At 44.4% G+C, this 27,831-nt stretch overlaps 2 protein-coding genes across 6 annotated transcripts in view; both read left to right on the plus strand.

Annotated features, from left to right (window-relative positions):
• Window positions 1–11,814, plus strand: part of LOC135387439 (chromosome-associated kinesin KIF4A-like) — a 30,182-nt gene extending 18,368 nt beyond the window's left edge. The window contains exons 13-25 of the mRNA XM_064616658.1: window positions 1,175–1,275; window positions 1,341–1,488; window positions 1,610–1,909; window positions 2,959–3,096; window positions 6,119–6,230; window positions 6,342–6,421; window positions 6,476–6,736; window positions 7,140–7,217; window positions 9,465–9,554; window positions 9,937–10,053; window positions 10,110–10,163; window positions 10,900–11,034; window positions 11,626–11,814. Of these exons, the coding sequence (XP_064472728.1) occupies window positions 1,175–1,275; window positions 1,341–1,488; window positions 1,610–1,909; window positions 2,959–3,096; window positions 6,119–6,230; window positions 6,342–6,421; window positions 6,476–6,736; window positions 7,140–7,217; window positions 9,465–9,554; window positions 9,937–10,053; window positions 10,110–10,163; window positions 10,900–11,034; window positions 11,626–11,700 (1,689 nt within the window). The 3' untranslated portion in view covers window positions 11,701–11,814. The remainder of the gene's footprint in view (window positions 1–1,174; window positions 1,276–1,340; window positions 1,489–1,609; window positions 1,910–2,958; window positions 3,097–6,118; window positions 6,231–6,341; window positions 6,422–6,475; window positions 6,737–7,139; window positions 7,218–9,464; window positions 9,555–9,936; window positions 10,054–10,109; window positions 10,164–10,899; window positions 11,035–11,625) is intronic.
• Window positions 11,815–19,531: 7,717 nt separating this feature from the next.
• Window positions 19,532–27,831, plus strand: part of LOC135378090 (katanin p80 WD40 repeat-containing subunit B1-like) — a 105,295-nt gene continuing 96,995 nt past the window's right edge. For 2 of the 5 annotated variants that reach the window (XM_064610954.1, XM_064610956.1), the window contains exon 1: window positions 19,532–19,900. In XM_064610954.1, coding sequence (XP_064467024.1) covers window positions 19,867–19,900 — 34 coding nt within the window. In that variant the 5' untranslated portion in view covers window positions 19,532–19,866. The remainder of the gene's footprint in view (window positions 19,901–27,831) is intronic. The other 3 variants (XM_064610955.1, XM_064610957.1, XM_064610953.1) reach the window with 2 other exon arrangements.

Genomic DNA, 27,831 nt, shown 5'->3' on the forward strand with positions numbered 1-27,831 from the left:
GCTGTCCACGTCTGTAGGCCACTCATAGCCTCAGTTGCTTCGCGACGCTAAGACTGAATTAAAAAAATAGTTATGGGAGTACAGTTCTAGTCACTTGTGTAGCTAGAGAGGGGTCTCCCTCCCAATCTTTACTTTGGTACTGCATTTGGAAGAGGGAAAAGAGGGTGAAATGCTCTCCCCGTCTGAAGTTTCCGTAGAACCCATCCAGAGATATTTTTCTGGCTACACTACTGACTCAAATGTTCATTTATGATTTCCATGACTTACTGTGGTGAATCAGGCATGCACACAACTGCATTATTTCGGTTGCATAACCAACTCAAAACTGGCATGTACTGAACTATGACGCAGCAGTTCTGCACTGTGCAAGCAGAGCAGGGGCACACTTCTGTGAATCATGGAGATGATTGCCCTTGTGATTGTGCATATCGTGTACGTTCAGACTGATGTTGTGACTCCTAGATGTTGCAATGATCTGTCAACGAGTAATGCACTTTTATTTAAGTAAACATGGTATCTTTGATCAGCATGCTGTCCTAGATGCATTGACGAAGCATTGACTAAAGCATTGACGAATAAGTGACTCTGACGATATTGCAGGTGTGAACAGCACAGCACAGTGTCCATAGTGACAGATACACAAAATAGCGAAGGCATTAGTTATAAAGAATTAAAGCTTGCAATGATGGCAAGTGCAACCTGACTTTCCTAGCTGTGGATCACATTGCTGCTTCTCAAGAACATTCTTCAACTTGTCACAAGACATCCCAGTTAAAAATCACAAGCTGGAACCATTTGGAAACTCAAGTGGTTCCATCTAAGCTGGCTTATGGAACAAATCCCAGCATAGTCCAGCTCAGATGGATCCAGCTGGAACCCTTTCAACTGGGAACCAATTGTACATGAACTCCAGTTCTGGTGGAACCATCTCAGCTGGTCAGATTTCTTGCTTAGACCGCCTCAGCTGGTCTCCCGTGGTAAGCTGGAACCAGTTCAAACCCACACGAACCATTCAGAACCAGCATGATCCCCACTTGGTTCCAGCTTATGGTTTCGACTGAGAAGGAAATTGCATGGTTCCTCCTGATAGATCGCATAATGAATGCAGAGCTTGCATATTCTCGAGTTGAGCCCTTGCGAGCTTGTTGTGCATTTGTGGATTTTTTCTTTCCAGGCAAGCAAGAGGCATCTGGAAAGTGAGATGGCAGAACTAAAGAAAGAGAGAGATGAACTATCTCAGGCTCTCCTTACAGTCAAGACTTCTTCTGTGCCAAAGTGAGCAGCTTGGCCAACTTGACAAAGGCTGATTGCACGCAAGCTACAATGTTTTTGCTTTCCAGAGTAATGTCTGAGCAGAGGCGGAAGCGCATTCAGGAGCTGGAGGACCACATTGCAAAACTCAGGAGGAAGGTCCAGGAGCAGAGCAAGCTCGTCAAGATGAAGGAAGAGACTGAACAAAAAGCATGCAAGCTCCAGCAAGAAATAACGGTAGAATTGAAGAAACATTTTGTGCATACCGTGGGAATAGACAGTGTGGACGGCCAATGAGCTATTACTGAGCCCTTTGCGACTAAATGATTGTTTTCTTGTGTTGCCAAATTTTGCACAGGCCATTAAGCAGACCCGCGTGCGCCTCATGCGGCAATTGAAGGAAGAATCTGAACATCACCGGAAGGCGCAGGCACAGATGGACCGCAAGGTTCGTGCCCTGCAGTTAAAGGAGCAGCGCCAAACGGTTGCCTTGGCGAAGCTGGAGAGACAGAGTGCCCTGCGCATGGCGGTCATGCAGCGCCGCATGAATGAGGCCGTAGCAGCTAAACAACGCCTAGAAGTAGCTGCGGGGAGGCGGAAGGACTGGAAGAAGCACCGTGGCAATTGTAGTGTGGCGATGCTCAGTTCTCGCATCAAAGTAGGTTTCTTTGAAACATGTCATGTTTACAGAACATTTGTTCTTCCTGTTTCCTTGTCTCTGGTTCTACGTTTATGGCCACAGGTTTTTTTCGCCCAAGGTTACTGCATAGAGGACACTGTTTATCGAAGAAATGGTGTTTTCCTTGCTGTCATATTACGGGAGTGCTCCAGTGTATTTGCTACCACTTTCTTTAAGCCATGGTAGTTTCACTTTTTCCGGTGCACTGTGGGGCCTTCATTAAAGCGGCACTAAACTGATATAAGAGCAATGATGTATCGGCACGAATATGTCCATTTAACTCTGAAACATATTTTCTTAAATTATGAAGGTCGACAACGACATAGTAGCACAGTAATTACAGAACACGTTGCGCACTATTTCTTGAACTTGCTCCGCCCTTCAAGTTCTCACAACAATAGGAGCAACGTCATTTTGACGTTTCGTGCGGGCCACCACTTATGTTGCTGCATTTTTTAATAAGTGTTTTTTTTTTTTTTTTCAGAGCCACTACACTACATTCACGATGAATGTCCTTCCACAAAGTATTATTTGTACATCTTTTCCGGCTGCCATCAATAATAGAAATGAGATTTCTTTATAAGCCGTACTTATTCTTTGAAGTGAAACCCCTCACAGCCACGGAGCCGCAACAATGCGACAGCAAACAGGTTCGGGTTCTCCCCTGCGGCTGACCTTGTGGGAGTCCAAGACTGGCTGACGATGCAAAATGTCATTCGGGGATGAGCCTGCCCCGTTTGCTGTAGCCGAGTGACGTCTGCTGATGCATTAGACGAAGGGGAGAGCTGCACTTATTTTCGCTCTTTGATCTGTTTTTTAAATAGTTAAAGCACTTGAACTACACAGTCTTCCACATATTTAGGTAGAGTGAAACCCCTACTTTCATTCTGTGTAGTTTTCTAGACAAAGTACAACCATCAGTTTAGTGCCCCTTTAAGGTAAAAGGAAATGTAATACAGCTACGCCCAGTGACAGATGGCATGAGAGCAACTCACTGCGGGCAGTATAGAATGTGTTTTCTCTTCCAGGCGTGGCTGACTGAGGAAATAGCAGTACTTTCAGACAGCAAAAAGGTAGAATATCACCTTCAGTCACTGCTGGACAGTCGAAAGATCATTGCTGAGCAGCTGAATACCGTCAAGGAGGCTCTGGCAGAAAACTCAGCAGTAAGTGACATTACGTGATAAAGATAAGAGCTTCCCAGAACTAATTTGGTCTTGCATGAAGGAAAAACCTGTAGTGTGCTACACTCTTCAGTTCTGAAAAATTAATTTCTGTTTTGTTCAAGGTTGTTCTTTCATTTTTCATTTTGCATGTTCGTTGCACATCACTAACTGTAATACACAATTGACATCCACATATTTTTGCAGTGTCATAGTCACAAAGCGTACATAATGTTTGTGGCATTGCCTTTCTAGATTTGTTTTCCGAGCAGTCTGCTTGCTACAGGTTTTCCCGTCCATTTTAGTCCAGGTGCCATCTGAAATAATGGAAGCGCCATTCAGTTTAATCCGGGCGCCATCTGGAAAAATCCAGATGCTAGTCAATTTAATCCGGGTGCCATCTGAATTAATCCATGGTGAAAGATGAAAGTCACTGAAAAGGTTAGCCAGCTGTAGGACTCGAGCTGTTGTTCCAGCCTCAGAACATCAGTTCTTTCATGTTAATCCATGGTGTTTTTAAGCACTATAACCATGTATTCACACGAGGGACATCCCCGCAGAATATTCTACAGACATGTAGTGGAAAGTAAAGTAAAAAGCTGCTGGCGGGACTTAAGTTCTGCTGCGTCTTATGTTGAGCATTCGCACCACGCCGAGATATCGGGAGTTGGAGCGGAACTATAGCAGACGACACCATTGGTCATGTCTGTTAAGGAATATCGTGTGACTGATCTGCAGGATATTCCACGCGGTTAGCGGAGCGCGAAAAGGCACGATGTTCATAGCAGACGGCGCCAGTGGTCCTGTCGTGTGCGAAGGAATATCTTGTGACTCTGCCGCAGGGTATTCCCTGCGGTTTGAAGAGCATGGAAAGATATCACGCACATCCTGCAGCTTAATCACAAGATATTCCATAGCAGACGACAGGACCAATGGTTTCATCTGCTATGTGAGCCATGCCTTTTCGTGCTGTTCTAACCGTGTGGAATATCCTGCAGCTCAGTCAGAAGATATTCTGTAGCAGACGACAGCACCAGTGGCGTCGTTTGCTATAATTCCCCTTCCAACTCCCAATACCTTGACGTCGTGCGAATGTTCAACAAAAGACACTGCAAAACTTCAGTCCCATCAGCAGTTATTTTTTTACTTTTCCTCCCACTAGAATATTCTATGGGGATGTCCCTGGTGTGAATACATGGTTATAATGCTTAAAAACACCATGGATTAATTCAGATGGCACTCGGATTAAATTGAATATCACCTGAATTATTTCAGATGGCACCCGGATGAAACTGAATGGCGTCTGGATTATTTCATATGGAACCTGGATTAAATCAGATGGCAGTTGGACTAAAATGGGCGGGAAAACCTGTAGACACTGCATGCTGGATGGACTGTGCATCCTTATTTGAGAATTTGTTGAAGAATGGCCAAAAAACAACTTTGACTGTTGGGATTTGAATCCAGGTCGTCTCATTGTCTAGGTGCAGGAAGTGGTTATCTTAACCACCTCTTCACATAGCTTTACGATTGGCCCAGCACTAATTCACATAGTACATTCACTAATCACTGAAGTGCACAGATCTAGACAAAAGTAGAATGCAGTCAAGTCTTATTGTAACACTATTGATGACTCTTGAGTTTGGGAAGATTGAGGATGCTTTGATCACAATGAACTCTAACTTTTACTGGGTACTGTAGTTCTGGAAGAACAGAGACTCCCAACTGGCGGTGAGTCTCGTGATCTTTACGAAACCTGAGAGCATGTGCTCAGCTCGCTATACATGATCTTAAAGGAGTACAGAGGGCCATCCAAAAAAAATTCAGATTAAGACATCTGATGAAAGTGTGTGTGTCATTATACAGAATAGCACGAAAGGTTTTGATGTGTGCAATTTGTTTCCCAGAAAAAAACTCACATAAACATGGCTCCGCGCGTTCACCCTTAACTCGCCACTCCAGCTATAACGAGGATGAGGAGGTATGATGCCACGTCACCGATGACGGTATAAGGAGAACTCGTTCTTGTTCACCAGTCAGAGGGGGTCAGCGCCTTGTCCCTTTGCCGCCGTAAACCTGTTTTGCCAGTTCTCCCGGAGAATTGGGGATAGGAGCGGCCGAAGCATTACCGAGCAAGGAGAAAGGCTTTACCAGAACCCCGAACAGCGGAGTAGCAGACAACATTTCTCTAGGCCAATCAGCGAGCGTTCTCCTTATAGCGTCAGCGTGAGGTTCCAGGCAGATCACAGGCTGATACTGCTCTTCACCACCGTTGCGCACGGTCGCTTTTTGCGGCGTTCAATTTCTGCGATAATTATGACTCTGTGGTGTAAATTACTTCGCATGGTGCATCTTACTGGCCTACTTAACAGTTTTATAGGAAGAAAACTGGGTGTTAAAAATGACTTCTGTGCTACTTTAAGAGGTTTGCGCCGAAGTGGTGCTGCTGTACCTGGTCGAGCCACACCCCTTCGCCCAAGCTGACAAAATCATCCAAATAGTATCGCGGTCATATCGAATTAGAACCGCTTAGCTCTGGTGAAGATGCACTGGGTGCATCCTAAAGAAGGTGCCTGTGAAAAGGTCAGCTGAATTCTCAGCCGACTCTGGGAGTTGGTTGCTTGCTGCGACTTCTCATTTGGTTCAGGTAACATCGCAGAACTTGGTCATCCTAAGTAATAGCTCTGTATGACACAGGTCAGCATGACACCGGATAGCGCAGGATCCAGATAAATGAAGTCCGGATAAACGCGGGTTGACTGTACTCCCTTGAACTGAGCAAACTCTCTCCTGACAATCTCTCTCTCCTCATGACATTGCTTGATACAGGCATATACAGAGTGAAGAACACAATTAAAAATATGCAGTATACACTCCTGGCTCCATTGTTTGCACTCAGTCATTTCTTATCAAAGCTTCACTTTTCCAGCCACTTCAGTCTGTTGTTATGCTTGTCAGAGCTTGACTTTTCATTGGCAGACTTGAAAGAGGATGTTGGTTGTTTACAAACTCTCCTCTCAATTAGGAAGAAGATGCTGAGTCTCTGCACAAAAAACGGAACGAGTTGCAGAAAGAAATTGAAGACCACACGACACAGATCAAAGAACTGCAACAGAAAATCTTGGAAGTTGACTCTGGTTTGTGCCTCAACATTTGAATTTCACTTTCTGCTCAAAAACCACCCGGCATAAAATTGGGAGCAACGTGCAATGAACCTCAATACTCTTTTGGGTTTTCTTATTTTTCAGAGAAACACATGCAGGGAATGTTTGAGGGTACAAACAACATGCGAGAAGCCCAAGCCATCTCATCCTGCCTTCTCAAAATGGTAACGCACGCAAGACATGCTGCATTGGAGTTAATAGTGCACCTGTGTCTGCAGGCGACTGAAAAGGACGTGGAGGCCTACACCTGCAAGATGAAGCAGAAAGAAACTACATGTGAAATGGAAGAGCTCAAGACTGCCCTGGAGGATGCCAATAAGAAAATTGAAGCCATGGAGAAGGGGTTCGAAGTTAAGATGGTGGAGCTTGAAAAGCAACACCAAGAGAAAACCCTTTATCTACTAAAACACTCCTCCCGCATGACAATCAACTCAAACCCCGACGTGGACGACTCCTTGGCGAACCACTATAGGTCTCGGGTAATAGTTGGACAACTTTCATATCAATTCTTCTACAAAATGTTTCTGTTACTGGTATCAAAATGAGCAGAAAAACTGATAGCTTTGTAATGCAGCCATTTTGCAAGTGTAGGGGTACTTTGGACCAAATGTTTTTTATGTGACCTCCAGCAGATGGCACATAATATCTGCTTATACTCATCCTAAGGTTGCGAATCGGACATCAGGGTCTTTTGTATTCAGCTTTGAAGCGCATTACAGAACCCTAGGGCAGGCCAAATCCATGAATGCCCACAGTGCCTTCACCCATCCCATAGCTGCGTTGCGATGTAAATCCCTAATTAATTTTATATGAAGTAACTTAGAGTGATTGTTGAGTGGCTGTGGAAGTTCGTGCAATTAAGCTGCAGAATTCTGTTTCCAGGAATGCGAGACCTCTCGCTTGCAGTTTCTGAATGAGGAGCTTGAGAAGAAATCTGAGGAGGTTGAACAGCTGAAGAAAGTAAGACTGATATTAGGAGCCAGCTGGGTCATTCCAGGCAAAATGATCCAATGGGTGCGCTCGACCCCCCACAATTTTGGTTCAAAAAAATTATCATGCAGTCCTTACGATACGAAAAGGCACGTCTCCGAGATTTACTCGAAAATATTTGCTCGCTCAGAATTTACGCGGGGTCAAAGTTTGTAAGAATGACGTAAACCATACCAGGAAGTAAGACTAGTGGGCAGAATATTGCAGCTGGACAGGTGTTTGTGGTGCAGAACGAGAGAGCAGGGTTCAAATAATGTGCCAAGGTTAAATTATTCCCGCTCGTTGCGCATTTGACCAGTCAAACGGACCCCGTTCACGGGGCTTTTTCGTCCCACTTTAGGCCTCGCTAAGGGCACTTTCCAGATGAGTGAGAAATCCAAGAAAAATTGACCATATTAACCACTTCCAATACCATAAGTTTGTTTATTTTGAAGATTCAATTCGCAGTAGTGTTTAATCGCTACATTTAATCTCAAAGTTCGAACTTTGTTCAAAGTTCGGTGATTTCGATGCGAATTTTGAAAATGAAGCAGTCGACGGGCAACAGTAAAAAGGTATGCAGATGATAGCTCGAAATGCAAAGCAAAACATATAAAAAAAACTAAAGAATTACTTTTCCATAAGCGCGAGAAAATATTTTTTATGTCGGACATGGTACGTGTGGACCGGGCGGGTATACTGACGGGCGGCTCGCGTGGCTGTGCTTTGCAGAAGATGCCTGCCGGTGGGGTGACAGCTGTCTGGACCTTTCTTTTTAAAAACCTAAATTGTCTCTGTTGATGTCATTTGTAATTCCGTCTTCGGCGTTCAGTCGTCGCAGTAAGAGAAATGCACAACGGTCAGTCTTCACAGACCGTCGTACCCCTGTTTTACAGCCACGATTGAACGCTGAAGAGGGAATTACAAATATTATCAACACAGACCACTTAGGTTTTTAAAAAGGAAGGTCCAGAACTACTACGGTACAGCTGTCACCCCGCCGGCAGGCATCTTCTGCAAAGCACAGCCACGCGAGCCGCCCGTCAGTATACCCGCACGGTCCGCATGTACCATGTCAGACATAAAAAATATTTTCTCACGCTTATGGAAAAGTAATTCTCTAGTTTTTTTATGTTTTGCTTTGTATTTCGAGCTATCATCTGCATACCTTTTTACTGTTGCCCGCCGACCGCTTCATTTTCAAAATTGGCATCGAATCACCGAACTTTGAACAAAGTTCGAACTTTGAGATTAAATGTAGCAAACACTACTGCGAATTGAATCTTCAAAATAAACAAACTTATTGTATTGGAAGTGGATAAAATGCTCAATTTTTCTTGGATTTCTTACTCATCTGGAAAGTGCCCTTAGCGAGGCCCAAAGTAGGACGAAATAGCCCCGCGAATGGGGTCCGTTTGGCTGGTCAAAAGTGGAACAAGTGGGAGTAATTTAGCTTTTGCACATTATTTGAACCCTGCTCTCTTGTTCTGCACCACAAACACCTGTCCAGCTGCAATATTCTGCCCACTAGTCTATTTACTTCCCTGTATGGTTTACGTCATTCTTGCGAACTTTGACCCTGCATAAATCTTGAGCGGGCAAATATTTTGCAGTAGATCTCAGAGACGTGCTTTTTCCTGTCGTAAGGAATGCTCGGTAATTTTTTGAACCAAAACTGCAGGGGGTCGAGCGCACCCATTGGATCATTTTGCCTGGAATGACCCAGCTGTGCCCATTGCACAACTGATACAACATCAGCATAATAGCAACCATGGTATCAGTGGATACCATGGTTGCTATTATGTTGATGTTGTACCTTACAACACTGTAAAGGAATTGGTTCCCATGCTTGCTCAAGTCTTGCATTGTCATTATTAATGACAACGTAATATTGGTGTGATAAAAGATATTTCCTGTTTTGATAAAAAGGTGATGCATATGTACTTTCTGTATCACTATATCTTCAGTTTTCCACGTGAATGCTGTACACAGCTTATTCTCAAAATATTTGAGGAACAAACTCTCTTCTCAAAGCAATGCTTGAGGGGTGTACATCTTGATCAAGGGGAGCCATGGGTCCTTATAAAAGCTGATAGGCACCAAAAAAATTAATGGAAATCTATCACCACGGGTACACTTGTGCAGTGATGGGTTTGGATTTAGACAATACATGCTGGACGCAGGCAATGGAACTCTGTAGAAAGCATAGTACGTACATTAACTTTCTCTTCTGTGCAGGATCTGGCCCAGGCTCGGGTGAAGAGTGGCAGGGTCTGGCTTGAAGACATTCGTAACTCTTCCAAGAAAGCCAGGAATGCGGCTACAAAAGTGTGCACGGTTCCAGTGTCTTCCACTATAAACACTAATGCCATAGTGTGGACTGAGATATTCCCTCAGCACAGCATGGCCATGGATGCTTTTGTGCTATACACAAACCATGTAGTGCAGTCACATCCGCTGTGCTATTTGCTATTTTTTGTGTTCCATTGACCAATTTTCAGTGTCCATCCAGCTGTGGCACAGACAATATTTGAACACTCATTCATTCAGATAGTATACTATTAAGCATTATTTTATTTCAGCGAGATTTCAATGTTAGCCCGATTGGTGCTTCACATACTATGCTGTCTCTCAACACTACTCCACATGCAAGCACATTACTTTTAGTCCATTTCTGCCCTCTATTCATGAACGTAATTTTTCCACGTAGCCAAAGACCGAAAAGATCAAATCTATCCTCCTAGCCAGCGATTGGGACATTGACCTCGATGAAAGCATTGAAAGTCAAGAAAATGATCCTGACTGGTCATTGGAAAGGGAACAGGAGGTGAGGATAGATCGTTGGAGTGTTTTGTGTGTAACCCGATCCTGACATTTCTTCAGGGTGGCTGCAAGAGGAAATCGTCTGAGAAGGAAAAGGCTCGGAAAACTCTGAAGGTAACATTATTGCCATAGTAGGATGGGACCACTTGGAAACAGTGTACCTAGTAGTCGTAGGATAGTATCGCACAATACAAAGGCAGTGCATGTTGCTAAACGTCAAACCTATGACTGACTGGACCATTATACTATAATGTAGGCAGAGGATGAGATTGCTAGATAACATCAAAGACAACGTGCTTGACAGTCTAGGAACATGTATCAACTAAATTTCAGAGCTGTCGACGCAGTAGAATTGTTAATGCAGGTTAATGTTTGTAGAGATGGAAGCTATGTAAGATGGCAGAGAGAGGTCGTGACAAGTAGGGACACGTGACATCTCTGAGGGTTTGTAATGCTTAGCTTGCTTGTAAGTAGTAACCGATGCGCAATAAACAGTTTATCAATTGAATTGGGATCTGCAAGGGTCCTTACTTGTCTCACGAGGTTCATACTTCAGTGCACTGGTAACAAAAATAATGCAGTCATAGGCTAGTCATTCCTTCATTGCTGCTGCTTGTGCAATAAAAAATACCAAAAATCATCTCAGTTTTGAAGCAGCAACTATGCAGTTTGTGCTTGTACCTGTTGCTCTCTTCTGTGTGAGAACCAATGATAGAGAGGATCTAGTAGTGGTGAAGTTGTTTAAAAAAATGGTGTAAAGGCCATGGTCTAAAAAAAACATTTTCCTGTGCACTACAACAAAGTTTGGTAGCATCGCACTCTTATGTTGATTTAATCTTTTATGGTGCAGCGCTCTTCATCATCCATGCTTGCGTGTAAGTGCCAGGGCCAGTGCCACCCGAAGCGGTGTGGCTGCACCAGAAAGGGCATCAGCTGCACACAAGTATGTGGCTGCAAGGGGTCCTGCAGTGGAGGAACATCTATGGTGGGTGCCCACATTTATGTACCCTTAATAGGCGCTTGTGCCCAATACAAGCTGAAACCAGATGCACCAAACTGGTGGTTGCTGCTTGGGTTCTGAACCCATTTGGCATGGAATGGAGGGGTACATGTTTGAAAGCAGAGTCACGGCCACGCACACTATACCCAGATAACCCTATCTGAGAATGAGTAAGGTTAATGTCACTTTGCAGTGGCTAATCATGTGGCTCGGCATCAAATGGCCCAGCTGTCCAGAGCAAGTGATGATATCTTGGCAAATGGTACAACTTTGTAAGATATGGTGGTTCCTGATGCTCACATTTAATAACGTTTCAATTTCTTTTAATGGAATTGACTACATTTAGGTCGACAATATTGCTGAAAAGAAGATTGACTTTGACACGTCCCTTGCAAATTAAAGTTGGAACACTGGTGACAACCATTGTGGGAACTATGGAACCCTAGATATGTAGTTAAAGACTGTATAGTAGCTTTTGTTTTTGCAAAATATCCCGTAGCCTTCCAGAGTAACCAAAGAGTGCGTTTAATGTGCACAAAAATAACTCCTGATTTGTGTTTATATTCTGTTTTACAGGAGCATGCTGTAATACTAGAAGAGCCAGAGATCATGACATTTAAGGACGCCCAAAGGTCTTCGGAAGTACATTGACACAGCAACAAAGTATTGCAACCTGATTTTTGGTGATTTTAAAACAAGTCATTATTTTACTATATTTTAACAGTGTACACATGTTGTAATATACGTCAATGGCTGTCGTGTCTATGTTGTGGTCTTGTTGGTTACTTTGTGGGCGTGTGCAAATTCAAATAGGTCATGCTGTTTGAACGGTGAGCGGTGCCTGCATGTGGAAGGCACCAGGACAAGTTATTTCACCATGCATTAATGGGGAATGGGGTTGTGACTTCATGCAGTGAGGAACCCCAGAAAAGCGATTTCCGTCAATGCCTCTGAGGTGCCAAGGCCCTATTGGGGAATCCGTGTGTTGTTTGGTCATGTGCTCTATTTAATTGTAGAAAAGAGCTGCTACATATGATTATGATATGTGCATAGCATCTGACAGGCTCCGATGTGGTCACTGATCTCATGTGAGGCGTCACACTAAAGAATTGCACTCTGTCAGTATACATGTGTGTAGGATGTCACTTGACATAATACTTTTCACATAATCTATGGTGACTGATCGCAGTTGGCTACTGACTGCACATAACCGCAAGCAAGAGAGTCCAAGGCGAGCATAGCGTAGCTAGCTGGAAACACCTTTGACCCAGTTTCGTGTGTCGTGCCATGAACAATTCATAATCATATTGTGTCTCCTTTGTGTTATCAAAAGCAATCGTGATGGTGGGACCTATCCTGTCCACCACAGTTGTAACGTGTCCCTTCAGTTGTAACGCACACATGCAAATTGCAGTCGGCTAGAAAAAGAGTGGGGAGGAGTGGAGTGTGTACGTGATTGCTCATTTGCTCCAGCACATAACTACACAAACAATAATGGAGCAATGTTCGTGCCAAAGTTAACTGTAGTTCAAATAGAAACAGGCCATTGGTTGTTCAAGCAATTTTAGACATCTTGTAGTAACGTGTACACTGAACCCTCATTAAGATGACCCCCGATAATCTGCCGCCATGTAGATCCACTTGGTTAGCATGAGAATCCGCTTCTCAGACTATGACGGATTTTTGTCACAAGTGGGGTCAAACACAGATACCTTCTCGTTATCATAGCTGTGTCATATGACTCCTGGGAGAGACACATGACGTCGTAGCTCTAGGAAGAGGCTATCACACACCTCAGGCAGAGGGTGACACTTGTTAAAGTAGGGTGCCATGGCTTGGGATGACTGATGTTGTTGACCTCTGGATTACTCGTAGCTAGAGAGCGGATTTCTAGGCAGTAACAGGAAATGCTTTTCATCGCATAAAACTCTCTAGGCCAACCAACGTTCAGAATAATATCGTTTTATCTTCCGATTGGAAGGAATGCTAATGCATAAAAAAGTGAGGGGGCCCCTTTCTCAGATTATCTTTCGGGAGACAGAGCTATATCACCCTGCTGCCCTGATGCTGAATAGCTACCGCGTGCTATGCAGTCAACAGCGCCTCCTGTTAGTGCCTAAAATTCCGGCTTTAGCACATAATGCTTTGTGGACCTCCAAAGCACTGTAGTACTTAAAAAGGCAGTGACCATGGGACCAGGTCACACTGCGCTGCTGCTGTCATGCACTTAAGAATGGCTGGAACAAAGCGGAAGAGGACTGACTTGATAGCCAGAATAAAGAAGCGGCTCTTCATCAGTTTTAAAGAGCCTCTCCTTCCACCAAGAGCTGGCTGAGTGGGCAAACAGATAGCTCTCTCTCTGGATGTAGCAAGATCTACTATCACCACTGTCTTGAAGGGATCTGAGAAGTGGCTGAAAGCTTACATGGATGAATCCAACTGCGTCCGGGCACAGCCAGCAAAGCATGCATCTTTGGAGGAATTGCTGCAACTATGGTTCAACAACGTCTGGGCAAGAGGAGCTGTCGTCAAAGAAGCCATGCTCACGGAGGAAGCAAAAGTAAAGTAAATAAAAGAAGTAAAGTAATTAAATGAAATGAATGAAAAGTGTATGGAACGCTTCTCGGTACGTCACTTGAAACTGTTGTCTTATTCTCTGTACTAGACTGTCTGTTTCGTTGCTGTAGGAATTGAAGGCTTTAGCTATTCTGCCAGGTGGCTGAGCCGTTTCAAGAGGCGCAACGGAATTCGGAGCTTTCACCTGCACGGAGAAGCTGTGTCTGCGGACAAAGACCCCGAAGCGCGGGGAAGTCGTAGGCTACATGAAATTCTTGCCAGCTATAAGGACGGCGAGATCTACAACTTGGACGAAACTGGACTCTCTTTCAAATTGGGACCAACTACGACACTTTTAAAGACGCATGCGGCTGGATGCATCGGGGACTGATGTGCGGAAGTCTATTGTCACAGGAAAGGCATTGCAACGAAGATCATTCGGGAAGGCATTTGACTCGAACATCTACTATGAGTATTTCTGCAACAAGGGCATGGATGACGAGCAGCGTCTTTAACGACTTCTGCAAGGTTTTGACTGGAAACTATGAACCGAAAATAAGCGCGGAGGGGACTCATGGAACGCAATATCTAGTGAAACGGTCCGGAACTGTTGGCACCACACCAGGATTCTTCCGCAGGCACTTTCTGCATCCCATGACGACCTGCTCGACGTTGTGCCTCTATCGGAACTGAGATAGCTGCTCGCCAAAGCCAATCCTGATACCAGTGATAGTGCTTTTGAAGCTTATATTGATGCAGACAATTGCGAACAGTGCAGTGAAGTGCTTTCCGGCAGTGACATATTGGAACTTGTCTGCCCAGAGCTGGCCAATAACACTGCGGATAGGGTGCCTGATGCAGAGATGGAGTGAGTTGAGTGGGGCCCCGACACATCACTGTGAAGGACGCAAGCGAAGCACTAAAGGTTGCATTGTTATTCTTTGAGCAAAACAAGGACATTTATAATGTGTGCACAATTGATGATGCCATTGTCCATTTAGAAAACTTTATTACTGATAATTGATCCAAGCAGACATTAGTAACGGACTTTTTCAGAAAATAAAACATCATAACACCTGTTTTTAAAACCATGTCAGTGCCGTGAAGCAACTGCTGTTATGAGCGTGCACCGACATAGACAATTAGTAAGGGGACAGCAGGGTGGAATGGGGGTAGGGTTAGTATGTGTCGTGTGCTGACCTCAGACTAGAAAGTCTACCGGAAAACTCCAGACAGCACAGCCTCTCGTAGGTTTCAAGCCCACCACCTCCCAGTCTGTAGTAGGACCTGGCTGGGAGGTTTTGTTCAACTGCCTTTCCCACAAGAGAGCCCCATGTAGCAGCAGATCCCAGTAAAACAGTCTCCCCTTGCTCAATGGTAGCCTCACCTCTGATATGACTTAAGTACTCTCTATTTATGTAGGTTGGGAGCGTGCTGTTATTTGAAACAATAGAATCTGAAAGTCACACCTCCTATGGAAATAAGTAGCTATTCATCCTGTGAAAGATCTCGTAAACAAAACCCCTGAAACTTCTGCGCCATACTGAACAAACGCACAGAGGAAACGAGGATGGACAGGGGCAGGGTTCGCTAGCAACACTCTTAATATGGACAAGAACCTCAACTAGACTGGCAGTTCCTTCACCACAAAAGTGACTGCTATTGGAAAGGTGGAGCACTAAGATATGTTTTCATCCAAGAGAAAGTGTTGCAGGGGTGTTCTCCCAGTTTAATCCTTCCTCCTGTGCTCTTCTCTTCATAAGCAACCAGGAGCATGAATGAGTGTGATCACAGTGGCATAGATGGCCTGACACATTGCAAGAATGGAATTGTCAAATGGTCATCCATAGCAGCTCCTATGTTGGAATCTCTCAGGCAAGAGCAGTGCCTTGGCATGGTGGATACCTTAATGATAATCCCTATTTCATAAAAGATAATCTGTGTTGTCTCATGTTATGTACATGCTATGTGCACATAAAGTGTTGTACAAACACAAGCCACATACACCACAATGCATTATATGCACAGACGTGGGTATACCCTATCTGCACACACCCCGTATTTGGTAATTGTGGTCTTGACAGGGGATTGCACTTTGACTTTTTCCCCTCGAAGTAGTGAGTTTATGCTTAATTTACTAAAGTACACTATGCATGCGCAATTGTGATTTTATAGGCAAAACCCACAAGGCCCATGCCAAATGACACCTTGCATAGCTCACAGGTCACACCATATGCAAAAGCTGCTCTGACCCTCGTCAAGAGGAGCTAAAAGCCCTGCCCAAAAATGCTAGACAGGGACCTATTGATTGAAAAAAAAAAAGAGGTAAGAAATAAGAACATGTTGGTACGTCTGTCCATGGAGATGGAGTACAGTTCGTTTTTTATCACCCCTTTGTTGCACTGGTATTTTCCCAAATACAAGAAACCGTATATACAGGGCTTCTTTTTTTTGCCTTTACAGAATTTTTATAAAAAAAGCTATGAAAGCAGCATAGATGATGTTTTTGTAGTTGAGTTCTACAGCCAAGTGGACATCCTCTCGAAGAATGTGTGCAACTACAAGGTGACTAATTACCTAAAATTCATTACCTCTTTAATTAGGGAATTTCGTGCGAAAGCGAGATGACAGATCGGGAGACAATCCTCGTTGAAATCCACTCCATCTTTTAAAAATCAAGAAAACAGCGCATGCCATTAAATATCTATCGCTGAATTTCGGTACGCAAATGAGCCGAAACCGAAAAAGCGTGCTTGAGGAGCACATCGCCATCGCCGATGAAGACTTATCTGGGCCGCAAAGCGGTTTCTCTGGCCAGCTGAGCCACACCCACTTCAATCACCTTCGTTTCTCCAAATCACGTGGCCCTCCGACGTGAAATGAGTGCTGTACTCCCTGCGTTTTGATTTCGGCTCATTTGCACATCAAGGGATGGATATTTTAACACACGTGCCTGTTTCAGGATTTGTTAACCGTTAAATGGCTTGCAACTAGGATAGTCTCTCTATCTGCTATCTCGCTTTTACGAGAAATTAAAAAGTTCATTAATGACTTCTAGGTAATTAGTCATCTTGTACTTGCACACTTTATTCGAGAGGATGTCCGCCTCAAAGTATAGGAACAGTGAACGCATGTGAACGGGTTTCCAGAGTGATTAGCGAGTGTGTTTAATGTGCTGGAAGATCACATGATCTGAGTGGATTTTCTGTTTGGCAGGAGCATTCTGCAGTACTAGAAGAGCCGCTGGTCGTGACATTTAAGGACATCCAAGAGGTCTTGGGAAGTTATGTCGACACAGCAAAGACTTACAATGCCATGATGTCCTGTCAAATATTTTAACCTAATTTCAGTAATTTACAAACGTACATTTTACATAATTTTAACATCATATACATGTTTTATTTCATATTTTACATTTACGTTTTTATGTACATTTTAACAATGTACATATGGTGTAATATATGTCAATGGCTGTCATGTCTGTATTGTGGTCTTATTGGTTACTTTGTGGGTTGGGAAATAACTAGAGGTGTAGCACCTTCGTTGGTACTCTTTCACATCAGCATTGTGGACCACACCAAAGCAGCTGCCAAAAATCGTCTATAGTAAAAACATTGCGCTGTAAGAGCAGTCATGTGTTGCATTTTATGGCAACCTAAAACTTAATCTGCTGAACTGTTGTCGTCCCTCAATGCAAAATCGATTGCAAACCAAAAGCAGGAGTATAGTAAGAAATTTTTTGGTCGGGTGCAGAGGTGACACAAAAATAAATATCTACCTTTGCTCCCACATTTACGAGGCAAAATGGTGATCGCCAGCCAGTCGTGATCACATTTTTTTAGCACTTCTGCAAATCAGCTACTGTGAAAAAAAAATTGTGCCATACATACAAGGTGGCCTACATTTTGGGGATGGCTCTAACCCCCACCCTTACTATGCCCCTGCAGTGTAAAGGGTATGAAGACAACAAAAGGGGTATGTCCAAGTGCAATGGAATATGCTGGAAATAACCTACAGTGTGAAGCCCAAGCGTTCCTTCCTATGTGAAGAAAGGCTGCTGGGGATGCACGAATGATTGCTATCAACCTCCAGCTATGGGATGGGAAGGGAAACACAAATCCTTTTCTGTGTGTGTGTTGGTACATTTGTTTGTTACTATGACATACCAACTACTCTGCTTCAGTACTTTAGTCAATGCTGAATGAAGCTGATCAGTGAACTTGAGATGTATGTTTCAGGACTTTTTGAAATAGGCAACATCATAAATCTGCTAAATCATCTACAATTAACGGCAAAGCATGCAACCAGTAGAATCATGATAATCAAAACCTCTGATATGCAGTGGATCCAGTGGGTAGAGTTCAGAGTAATGATGACATCTGAATATAAATCGTAACGACCTGCGAATAAAGAGTGCGCAATTTCCACACGTGACCTTGGAGCTCCAGGGGTGGGGGCACTGCCCCACCTTGCCCTGCTCTTGAAATGGAGGTAGCTTGTCATCGATAGCTGTGCAGGACTAAATTTTTTGCCTCAGTGTTGTTGCCAGTGGTGTTTGCGTCAACATGAATGAAAAGACAACCACTACAAAGATGAAGCATATTTGAACAATTTTAACGAGTTACGAGCTTTGGTGCACGTCTGCACTTCACCTGATGAAGTGCAGTCTGTGCAACGAACACTCACCACTCATTACAATTGTTTTGAGGTGATTCATTATTTGTAGTACCTATCATTTTGATACCTCCTACAGATGGATTGAACTAGAATCTTCCACACCTGAAGCAACATGAATGAGGAATGATAGAAAGGCTGGTGACTGCTGCTGCTATTCTATCGAAATGCCGTTTTATCCTCGCACCAGAACAGGACCACACTTTGTGAATAGGGACTGCATGTGGAAGGCACCAGGACAGGTTACTTCACCATAAAGTGATGGGGAATTGGGACGTGGTGAAGCCCCTCAGAAGATCAAACCAATATGAGAGATCCCTGAAAGACCAGATGAAACAGATTTGTGTTTGGAACACAACTCGTATATGCAGGAATATGGACCTCGCAGCTCTGATCCTGTGAACCTTGAACTGTGTAAGCAGCACTGACACTCCTGAAAATCACAATGAGATGGTACTGTTTGGATTTGATCGATGAAGCTAAACGAGCAGTCCCTTATGTGAATGCTGACAGATCGCAATAGCTTTAATGCTCTTGCAAGTCACATGGAGGTGAAAATGCCATAGTATAGGCTTCTCACGAATATTATTTTACATGCGCATAGAATGAGTACTTCGAAGACTATATGCAGTCCTTTCCGAACACACAAACGACTGCCGTTAATACTGTTCTTAAGAAGTGAAGCAAGGAATGGCTAGTTTCACTCATAGCAGCGCCTGTGTTATCTCCAATATGGTAAATTAGGCAAAATTCCAAATGGTTATAAATAACGAATTAGTGAGCGCGGAATATGCCAAACGGGCATAATCAATCGCAAGCCAACGTGCGCGACATACCAACGATTCACGCATCGTACACAGATCTCATTTAGAATGTACTACGAGCCATTGAAAACACTGGAGGTAGCAAATACGAATGCCAACACACGACCACTTCATACAACCGCAAATGTGTACAGTTAACGTCATTTCCGTTTTGAAATGCACAGGTAACGCAACTTCCGGTCTTGGAGCGGACTGAAAGCGGACGTGGCATCATCATCATCATCGAATTTTAACTGCATAATAGCAAGTTGCAAATGTAAATGTAGTACATACAAGAAATTTAACAAAAAGGACAGATACTTCGTAGCTCATATAAAATTGGATATTGGGTATGGTATATAGCAAAATTTTTAAGGAAATGACGACAGAGCCATTGATGTTTTGTTGTTTTGATGATTACGGACACCAATGAGAGCCACGCTTTTCAAACCGCCATAGCCATAGGCCGTAGTGAGGGGGCAGCTCTTTTGGCAGCTCGGTGTCTCGGCTGGATCGGCCGAAAAACTCGTTTTGTGACGTTGGTGCGCGTGCTTTCTCTGGTACCTAGTACTTCGAGGTCTCGTGCCTTGTACCACTTGTACTATCTGGTGATCAGGCAGAAACGAATGTTTGGTATTTGTAGGATGTCGCTGACTGAACGGAGGAAAGAGGTGTAAAATGTTACCACCGTGCTCTGCAGGGATTGTGGATAACGGTTGACTTGCAGTGGCTTTACTTTAAGCATCGGCATATCTTGATCTTGGCTTTTATCAACAACAACATTATGACAACTGCAACCAAAAGGGCATGGAAACTACGTGAGTATCATAATACATTGGCATGTGTTAGATAGAACATGCTTCCGTAGTTCATTGCATTGAGGCCCTTGCTTTGTTGACTACCTTGGTAACGTCTTGATACATCTGATATTTTTTGTGTGTGTTACTTTGAAGTCATTTACTCCGTTAATTTTGGTGTCTTGACTGAGTTCATGACCGCGGGAACATTTTTAATCAAGTTAGCCGTGCTTCCTACTGTATTATTTTTACATACCGATAGTACCATTTATGTTGTCACGCTTAACTTTACTTCATCGGTCTGGTGGTTCTATTATGTTGCCGTGTGTTAAGTCTGGTGGGGGTATGTCACTCTTAAACCCTCAAGCGTTAGCTTACATCAATATGCGCTGCAATCCCTCGGTGAAGTCCTAGTCCATTTCACTCAGAGTACAACGCACGGAAGCAGCGTGGACTCTCGATCACGCTTCACCTTTCGTGCAGGGGTCGTATGTTGTTTAGTAGTTATCGAAACAACTCTTATGTAAAGTTCTTGTACACTTGGAATTAAAAAAAAAGACGAGACAAGCTATGGCATAGACGAACGTTATTGACGGGACTGTCTTCTCTGTAGATTTTGCTCACCTTTTTACATTCGTACAATGTACAGAGCAGCCCTAAATTTTGTTTCAACTCTCCGAATTGCGGGGGAGTGCGTGTGGTTACTCCAATAGATGATGTAGAAAAGTTGCTTGCTTTGAATCGGTGCTTTCTGTACACCTTCCAAGTGAATTGAGATACGTGCAAATATATTGGAGAAGGGAGCCGCTCAGGTAGACAATGAAACGCCAGATAAGCTGCGTAAAACCTAACGTTTTGGTTGTGGCCAGGTGGCGTCTTTATGGCTACCCGTTTTTGTATGTGTTTGTCAAAACTTGGTCAAACGTATTAGTTGGTCAGCGCCAGCTCTTCCATTTTTCGTGAAAAAGCCATGTTCAATTGGCATTCTAAAGGGGCTTTCGAAGTCATCCGACCAGGTTTGTTTTGACATTACCTCATGTGCTTGTGGTGTTGTCTGACCACACATGAACCACTGCATTGAGGTGAGGCCATGAGCAAACTGTATTGTGGTATACCTTGCAAGGGGACATCAGAGCAACGGGATTGCATATCATACTCAGTGACTGCTCAAAGTAATATTAGTCAGGCTCTGAAGTGCTGCATGATTTCTGTGATCCTATGTTTGCCAAATTTACACTGTCATATCATTTAGGCATTAGTTGATATGGCTGAGAGGTCAGTACCAATTATCAGAACAAATCACTAGCTTTCCATCATATAATCTCTTCTTATTCTTAGTTGGAGGTGGGCAGTAATACTGATATTTGGTAATATAATACAAATACATAATACGTTTCAGAAATTAGTATTGTTAACCCGCAGGTTATCAAAGAAAAAGAAAAAAAAAGAAAACACACGAATATGCACAGTGTATGTACTACTTGAGACAGTCATTCTCCACTGACGTTTCATTTTAGGCAGATAATAGGTACTTTGTCTATGATCAAGCGTCTATGCGACACTGGCTTGGGAAGATTCGCGATTAACTGTAACCGTGAAACCCAGTAGGTAGTACCTCTCAGTAAGTACTACATCTTCGAGATCTTACAGTATTATAATATGTGTAATACTTCAATTTTGTGTATTATAATACAGATACAAATACATTAAGCAAATGAGCATTATAATATGTTGTTATTCGTATGATGGAACAATGTTTACCAATGTGTCACACTGCAGATAGAATGGAAGAGACTTTGAGAGGCGTAGGAACATCAATACAATGCACTGTGCCCCTTCCCTCCTTATGCAATTCTTGGTCTTGACGGCTTTCCAACGGCCTGGTGCTTTCAGTCCAGTTAATTTTGTATCAGGCATTGGCTCGCTGTTCTGTTTGGTTCACCTGCTAATGGATAAAATTTTGAAATATTTGGGGTAAAGTGTTTTTGAATGCGTTGGAACCTGAGCTAACCTAACCTGAACGTACAGCAAGGCCTAATGTAGAGCGTAAAAATTGTAGAGAGTAAAAAGAATGAACGAAGCCTGGAATTGCTTTTCCACGTGTTCAGCTCAAAACAAATGAATCTGAATGTAAAACATACAGAACGGCTACTCATAATCTAGTATACTGCTTCACCAAATTATTGCCGCCAGAAACCAGCACCGTAGCCAGTACCGTAGCCAGGAAGAAAATTTCGGAGGGGTTCTGTGGGAGCTTTACATAAGGAGGAGGATTCACACTCGTTCCATAATGCACTACCAAAGGTGCAATTTCGGGGTGCAAACAGACCCACGTGGCTAGGGACCTGTTGAAGTCACTTGCTTCCCTACTCTTTCCGCATCCTCTCTTTCCCTCTAGGCATCTTTTCTCTATGAACGTTTATAATGTCGTTTGTTGTCGTTCAGTATTTGTTTTGTACCTGTTGTTAGTGGAATTTGTATAACCACCACGGCAGTCGGCACAAAATATTCTCCCTGAAGCACGCATTATTAGCGAGGTATTTAACCACAAGACGTTGCCATCAATGCACCGCACTCCGCGCCAGATATTCCCGCGTCTAGTGACCTTGCTCTCGCACCCGTGACGTTCGACGCGCTCGTTCTCCAATGTACAAATCCATCGTTATATCGTGACGTTTGCACTGTTGACCTGTCACGTGAGCTGTACCTATGGATGTACGAAGGAGGGAAAGTACAGTGAACTAAAGGAAAGTGTGCGTGGGGATCAAACTTGCGTTGTGCCCAACGCAACCCAGAAGGTCTGCTTTATGTCTCCTCCTACTTCTTCGACGCGTAGACATATGAAGTCAGGACGCCGTCTGCTTCAGCCAGTCGCAGCAGACGATTTCAAACGCAGGCTTTCTATGGCTACCAATGGCTGCCTATGGGGCTGATGGCGGCTCGTCTCCATAGCGACGTCCGCCGAAAGCACGGTCGTAATTGGACTCATAATGACTGCGTCACGTCGTTTAAGCGATCAGGCCTTGTTTTTCTGAGTGTCGTTGGCTCTGCTTACGTTTGTATTTCTTGTGTGAATACGTTAGGTAGTGAGCCAAAAAAACAAATTCCGTTTCTGGACTCAAGCCAAATATCGAAAGCTGAAACAACACAGTCACGTGGTTTCTGATGTTGTTCAGGGTCACCGTGCGCAATCTTTCAATTAAATTCGCAACATAGCATTTATAGTTAAATTTCATAGCTAGCGCTTTCGCCGCCGTAGCGTCACGGTAGCGTCCTGTTTTTGTTCTGCGAAGCAATCGAGCCCCCCAATTTGAGACAAAACTTGCTTATGTACTCTCCCATGACAAAACTCTAGTACTGATTTGTCGTTACCAACAGAAATGAAATAATTTGGAACAACTTTGCGTCTCTCACAGCCTCTTCCCCGATTTCAACTTCCACGTCGTTTTCACATCGCAGCTCGCTACCCTCGTATGCATACAAGATGTCCGCGCTAACTCTGGACAGAATTTCATGAGGCAAATTCCCATGATGATACATCCTAGGACCTAGGCGAAGTAGGCCATCTCTTGGGCAATATCTCGAGGTTTACATCACTGGTTTGTCCCGCCATCACAGTTGACCCTTCGTAGACGCATGTCCGTCCTCTTGCTGGCGGTCATCGCATGTCACTGCATTTGTTGCCGCCTTGTGAAGGCTCTGGATGTGCACCAGTGGGTTTGACCATCAAGCCCAAACACTTTTGGAATACTATACAAAATTGGTGGGACGTGTCTGGTGGACGGTAGCAATGTGGAATAGAACGAGTTAACGCTGGTACCACCCCTTTAAATCTTGCAGTTCGCTCCCCACTTGGCTATGCAAAAGTGTGGCCGAGGGTTGTTCGATCGTATATGTGGAACATGTGTTGCAGCACCTGTGAACACTCGTCCATTTAGCTGCATTCTTCAGTCGAGCACGTGCAGAGTTCCGCTTCTGCGTAATTTTAGTTTGATGGCTCATCACTGAAGCTTCTCCTTCTCTCTCCTTCTCACTCCTTTTCAGTCCTTTTCAAGAAGCCCAACAATGCGGAGAGGCCCCTAATAGGTCTCCTCAAACGATCTCTCGCCATAATTGGACAAATTGTTTGAGGAGACCAAGAAGAGCCTGCTCCGCATAGTAGGCCTTCTCGATAAGGAGAGGAAGAGAGTAAATTGCAGGTTCTTTGGGTACCATTCCAAATTGGGTACCCCGATATGCCAGCTCTGCTGCAGGCTGATCCACCCGTGGTCGTGTGTGGCGCACGGCGACATGCCGTATTATATCTGTCACCGTTTACTGACGGCTGGAAGCAAGTCGTAAAGTATAGAGTTTTTCCTGCGATGTCTATAGTCTTGCATGACTAATAATGCGTACGCCCGAATGTGTCTAAACGACGAGGAGGTGTTGACACGGCGGCGGCTCCACTGGAAGAAAGACCTTAGCAATTCAAGGTCCAAGGTGTGCCCGAATGGCCTTGTAGTGTTTTGATCCTTGCAGCAACTGTCCGCTGCCTTGCGTAAACGGACACGGGGCACTAAAGTGCAAAAATTCTCTTCTTGCTCAATTAAAGATTTCGTTACCTGGGCATCAATGCAAAAGGAACGGGGTTCAACCGTTGCTTCGTTCGTGATTTATGATCGATAGAAAAAAAACGCAGTACACGCTTTCCCTGTTCCTTTAACTTGTAGTTTTTCCAAAAGTTAGTTTTTAGCATGTGACGTTTTTCTCTCTGACACTTATGGCCTCAGTTGTTGCGCCATTAAACCCCAAATCATCATCATCATCATCTTTCTGACACGTGGCATGTGTACTTCCATTCTGTGCATATCCACTTGCAACCTGAAAAAGCAAGTTGTTGGTATTGTAGAAATATGTGCAAAAAGCACAGATTATGATTTCTTTTCTCGATACCTGCCAGATGCGAGACAGGCGAGGGATTATTCGTGGAACGACACGGTAAAGCACGGGCTCCCAATAGACCATGGGTCGGCAAAGGGCTCCAAAATCCTGTACTGCCCCTCGATCATTCATACAATGTCAAGGATTTGTCAATATCGTTGCAAACGAGTGAACAGCTGGTAGGTTGCCATTGCCGTCATTCAGGCTGGTCAACGATCGTCTGGACCGGACTAAATACTCCACAGGACAGGACTTACGAGATTAGTAGGATTATTACTAACATGTCCATGAACATGTGCATTGCTTCGATGAATGGACAGCAAGAGTGAAGGGCCTTTCTTTGTAGGAATGGTTATGTTGATGTACTGCGGCCGAGGATTGTGAGATGTCAGTTCTGTTCAAACGGCGGCCATACGCGAAATATAGATAGGTGAAGAGTCTGCCCACGCCATATATTTCATTGATAGGATACAACACACAAAAATGAGAATGTGACGAAAGGATGGAAAATGCTGTATATCTCCTAGTCCCCTGGCTATATTTCCCTGTCAGAGTCATCAGTTGTGGACCTGGATGTGATAAAATTACCAGCCTTAGTCCCTTAGTACAACTCTAGTTCAACCAACGGACACAGACATTCCTCTGTGGCGTGGTATTATGCAGCATTATACAGCAATTCACTGACTGAACACACTTATGGCTCCTTCGAACCATGGTAGCCAGCGCTTTCCAAGGCATCACCCCTTCGAGTGCGGCATTAAAAATACGCGTGTTCCCCTAAGTGGGCGCCAGTTCCATTCTCTGAGCGCGGAACAGGAATGCCGACATTACTGCACGACCCACACAATTTTTTTTATTCCGTGTTAGCGCCGCGAAGCAACTGTGGGTATGAGTGGTGTACAGACGTGGGCAGGTGGAGAGAGGACAGGAGGAAGGAGGGGGGGGTTAGTATGCGTCCTGGGCCGACTTAAAGGGGAACTGTGCCGACATTCGTCTGGAAAGTCTTCGGAAAACCCAGGGAAAACCTCAGACAGCATAGCCGATGGTAGGATTCGAACCCACCACCTCCCAGTCTTCAGCACGACCTTGGCTACCACCCACACAAACTATACGCGTATGGTAGACTTCTGGCTGCATGGATACACTATGCACTTTATTGCTTGTATTTACGATGGAACGCAGACCACGGTGGATAAAGACCCCCACGCTCTATAAGTGGCTGCTTTATGGCAGTGAGATATGTCTGCTTCTATTGTGTTTGTTTCCTCTCCCAGCTGCTTTTCTGGAATCACGTGACGTTCCTGGAACACTGAGCCACGGGTGTACTTCGTGCGGGCGCTCGTAAAACGGCCCCTTACCTGATGGAAAGCATCCATATAACCGAATACGAGTTCTGTCTAACGACTCATTGTGGCCAACAGTCTTATTGATCGCGTATGTGTCCTACTTACCTCAGGGGGAAAATCATTTCGTTTTTTAATCTGCACTTCGTTACTTATTTATCTGGTTCCTTTCGAAGTGCCTCGTCGTTCTCCGTGCCGTGCTGACAGAGGCGAGTTGGCATTGTTTCAAATACTCAAAATGCACGCAAGAGTTATGTACTCAAGGTCTATGAAGGTAGGCTAAAAGCCAGTAGTGGCCAGAAGACATGTTCTTGTTTGGACAAAATACATCGGCTTGACGTAACATACCTTCGCTTCGATACCTGTACGCCCATCAGCAGCTGCACGTGAACAAAAATATGTTGTTCATATGCTGTGATGCGTAAGCAAATGGAAATGGCTGTAGTCAGAAAGTTTACCTTGACCATGAAGTATGAATGTGTCGTTCTTGAGGATGACGTAAAGTCGACAGATTGTCAGGTGTGGGTGTAATTGGGTGGCGGGATGTTGAAAAACAGTAAGACATTCATCCTGCGATACTGGTATAGTGAGAGTGGGTGAATTGTGAAGTGGCAGTTTGAAGCGCTCATTTAACTCTGTGCGCAAAATATGTGACTCTACCACTTGTCACGAAGCATAGATTGGAGTGTTGAACGGACTGCACATATTAAGCCTAACTGGTAGACAATTCTCCTTACTACAGCATCACCGAATACACTTCTTCTAGACAGCTTTTGGAATATTGTGCTTTTGGAAAGCTTGCGTAATTTTCGTAATGCTGTCGAAGAGGAATTACTCACTTAAGGCGATGTTTCACCATTATGGTTCTGAGACAGTATCGGACACGTGAAAAAGAAGAGAGAGAGAGAGAGGAAGTTGAGGGTGATGAGGCCACTTGCAAATCACTGGATGTCGATCCAGCTGACGGGTCACGCCTCCACTCTAACGACAATCCTAACCCTTGTTTCTGTGAACTGCAAGGCGTCTTTGCGTGGGGGCAGGTGATTTTACTTTCAGGAACGTGGGGCTCGGTTGTGTGGGCCAGCGGTGGAACGAGCCCTCAAGGCCGTATACTTCGGCCTACGATCTTTGCATCTTCCGCTTGGCACACACGCTCTGACAATGTTGCGTTCAATCTATTGTAGCATCGCTGCAGCGCTCTCTTCTGTGAGACTCAACACAAGGCCATCCTTTAGCCATTCTTGTTCAGAGTTGGCATAGCAAAGCCATTCCTTCTAACTTTGCAATACGTTCGCTTGACGCTCCTGGACACGAGCGTTAAACGAGTCAGTAAACAGAAAACGTTTAACGATTTCTAAATCATAAATCTGAAGCATGCACCTGCCTCGTCAGAGGCCTCCGAGCGCACGAGCGCCAACCCCAACGCGTCCACTTACATTGGAGCTTCGGTACAGCGCTCACCGCATCCCCGGTATTGCCACACGGCAAACCAAGCAGAACTTACGGACACTCACCCTTTCCCTATCCGCCGAAAAGAATGCCGCACAAGCAGCGACAAGGAGGTACGCCGTTTGCCACCTGCCAACTCCGTCTCCTAGGCAGAGCGTTGTTACCGTACCTGCCGGAACAAATCCCATCACGTGTGACTCGGAATTTTAGCCGTTGTTTGGGTGCGGTATGTACGACTTT

The sequence above is a fragment of the Ornithodoros turicata genome, chromosome 1 (genome assembly GCF_037126465.1).
Source record: "Ornithodoros turicata isolate Travis chromosome 1, ASM3712646v1, whole genome shotgun sequence".
Classification (NCBI taxonomy): domain Eukaryota; kingdom Metazoa; phylum Arthropoda; class Arachnida; order Ixodida; family Argasidae; genus Ornithodoros; species Ornithodoros turicata.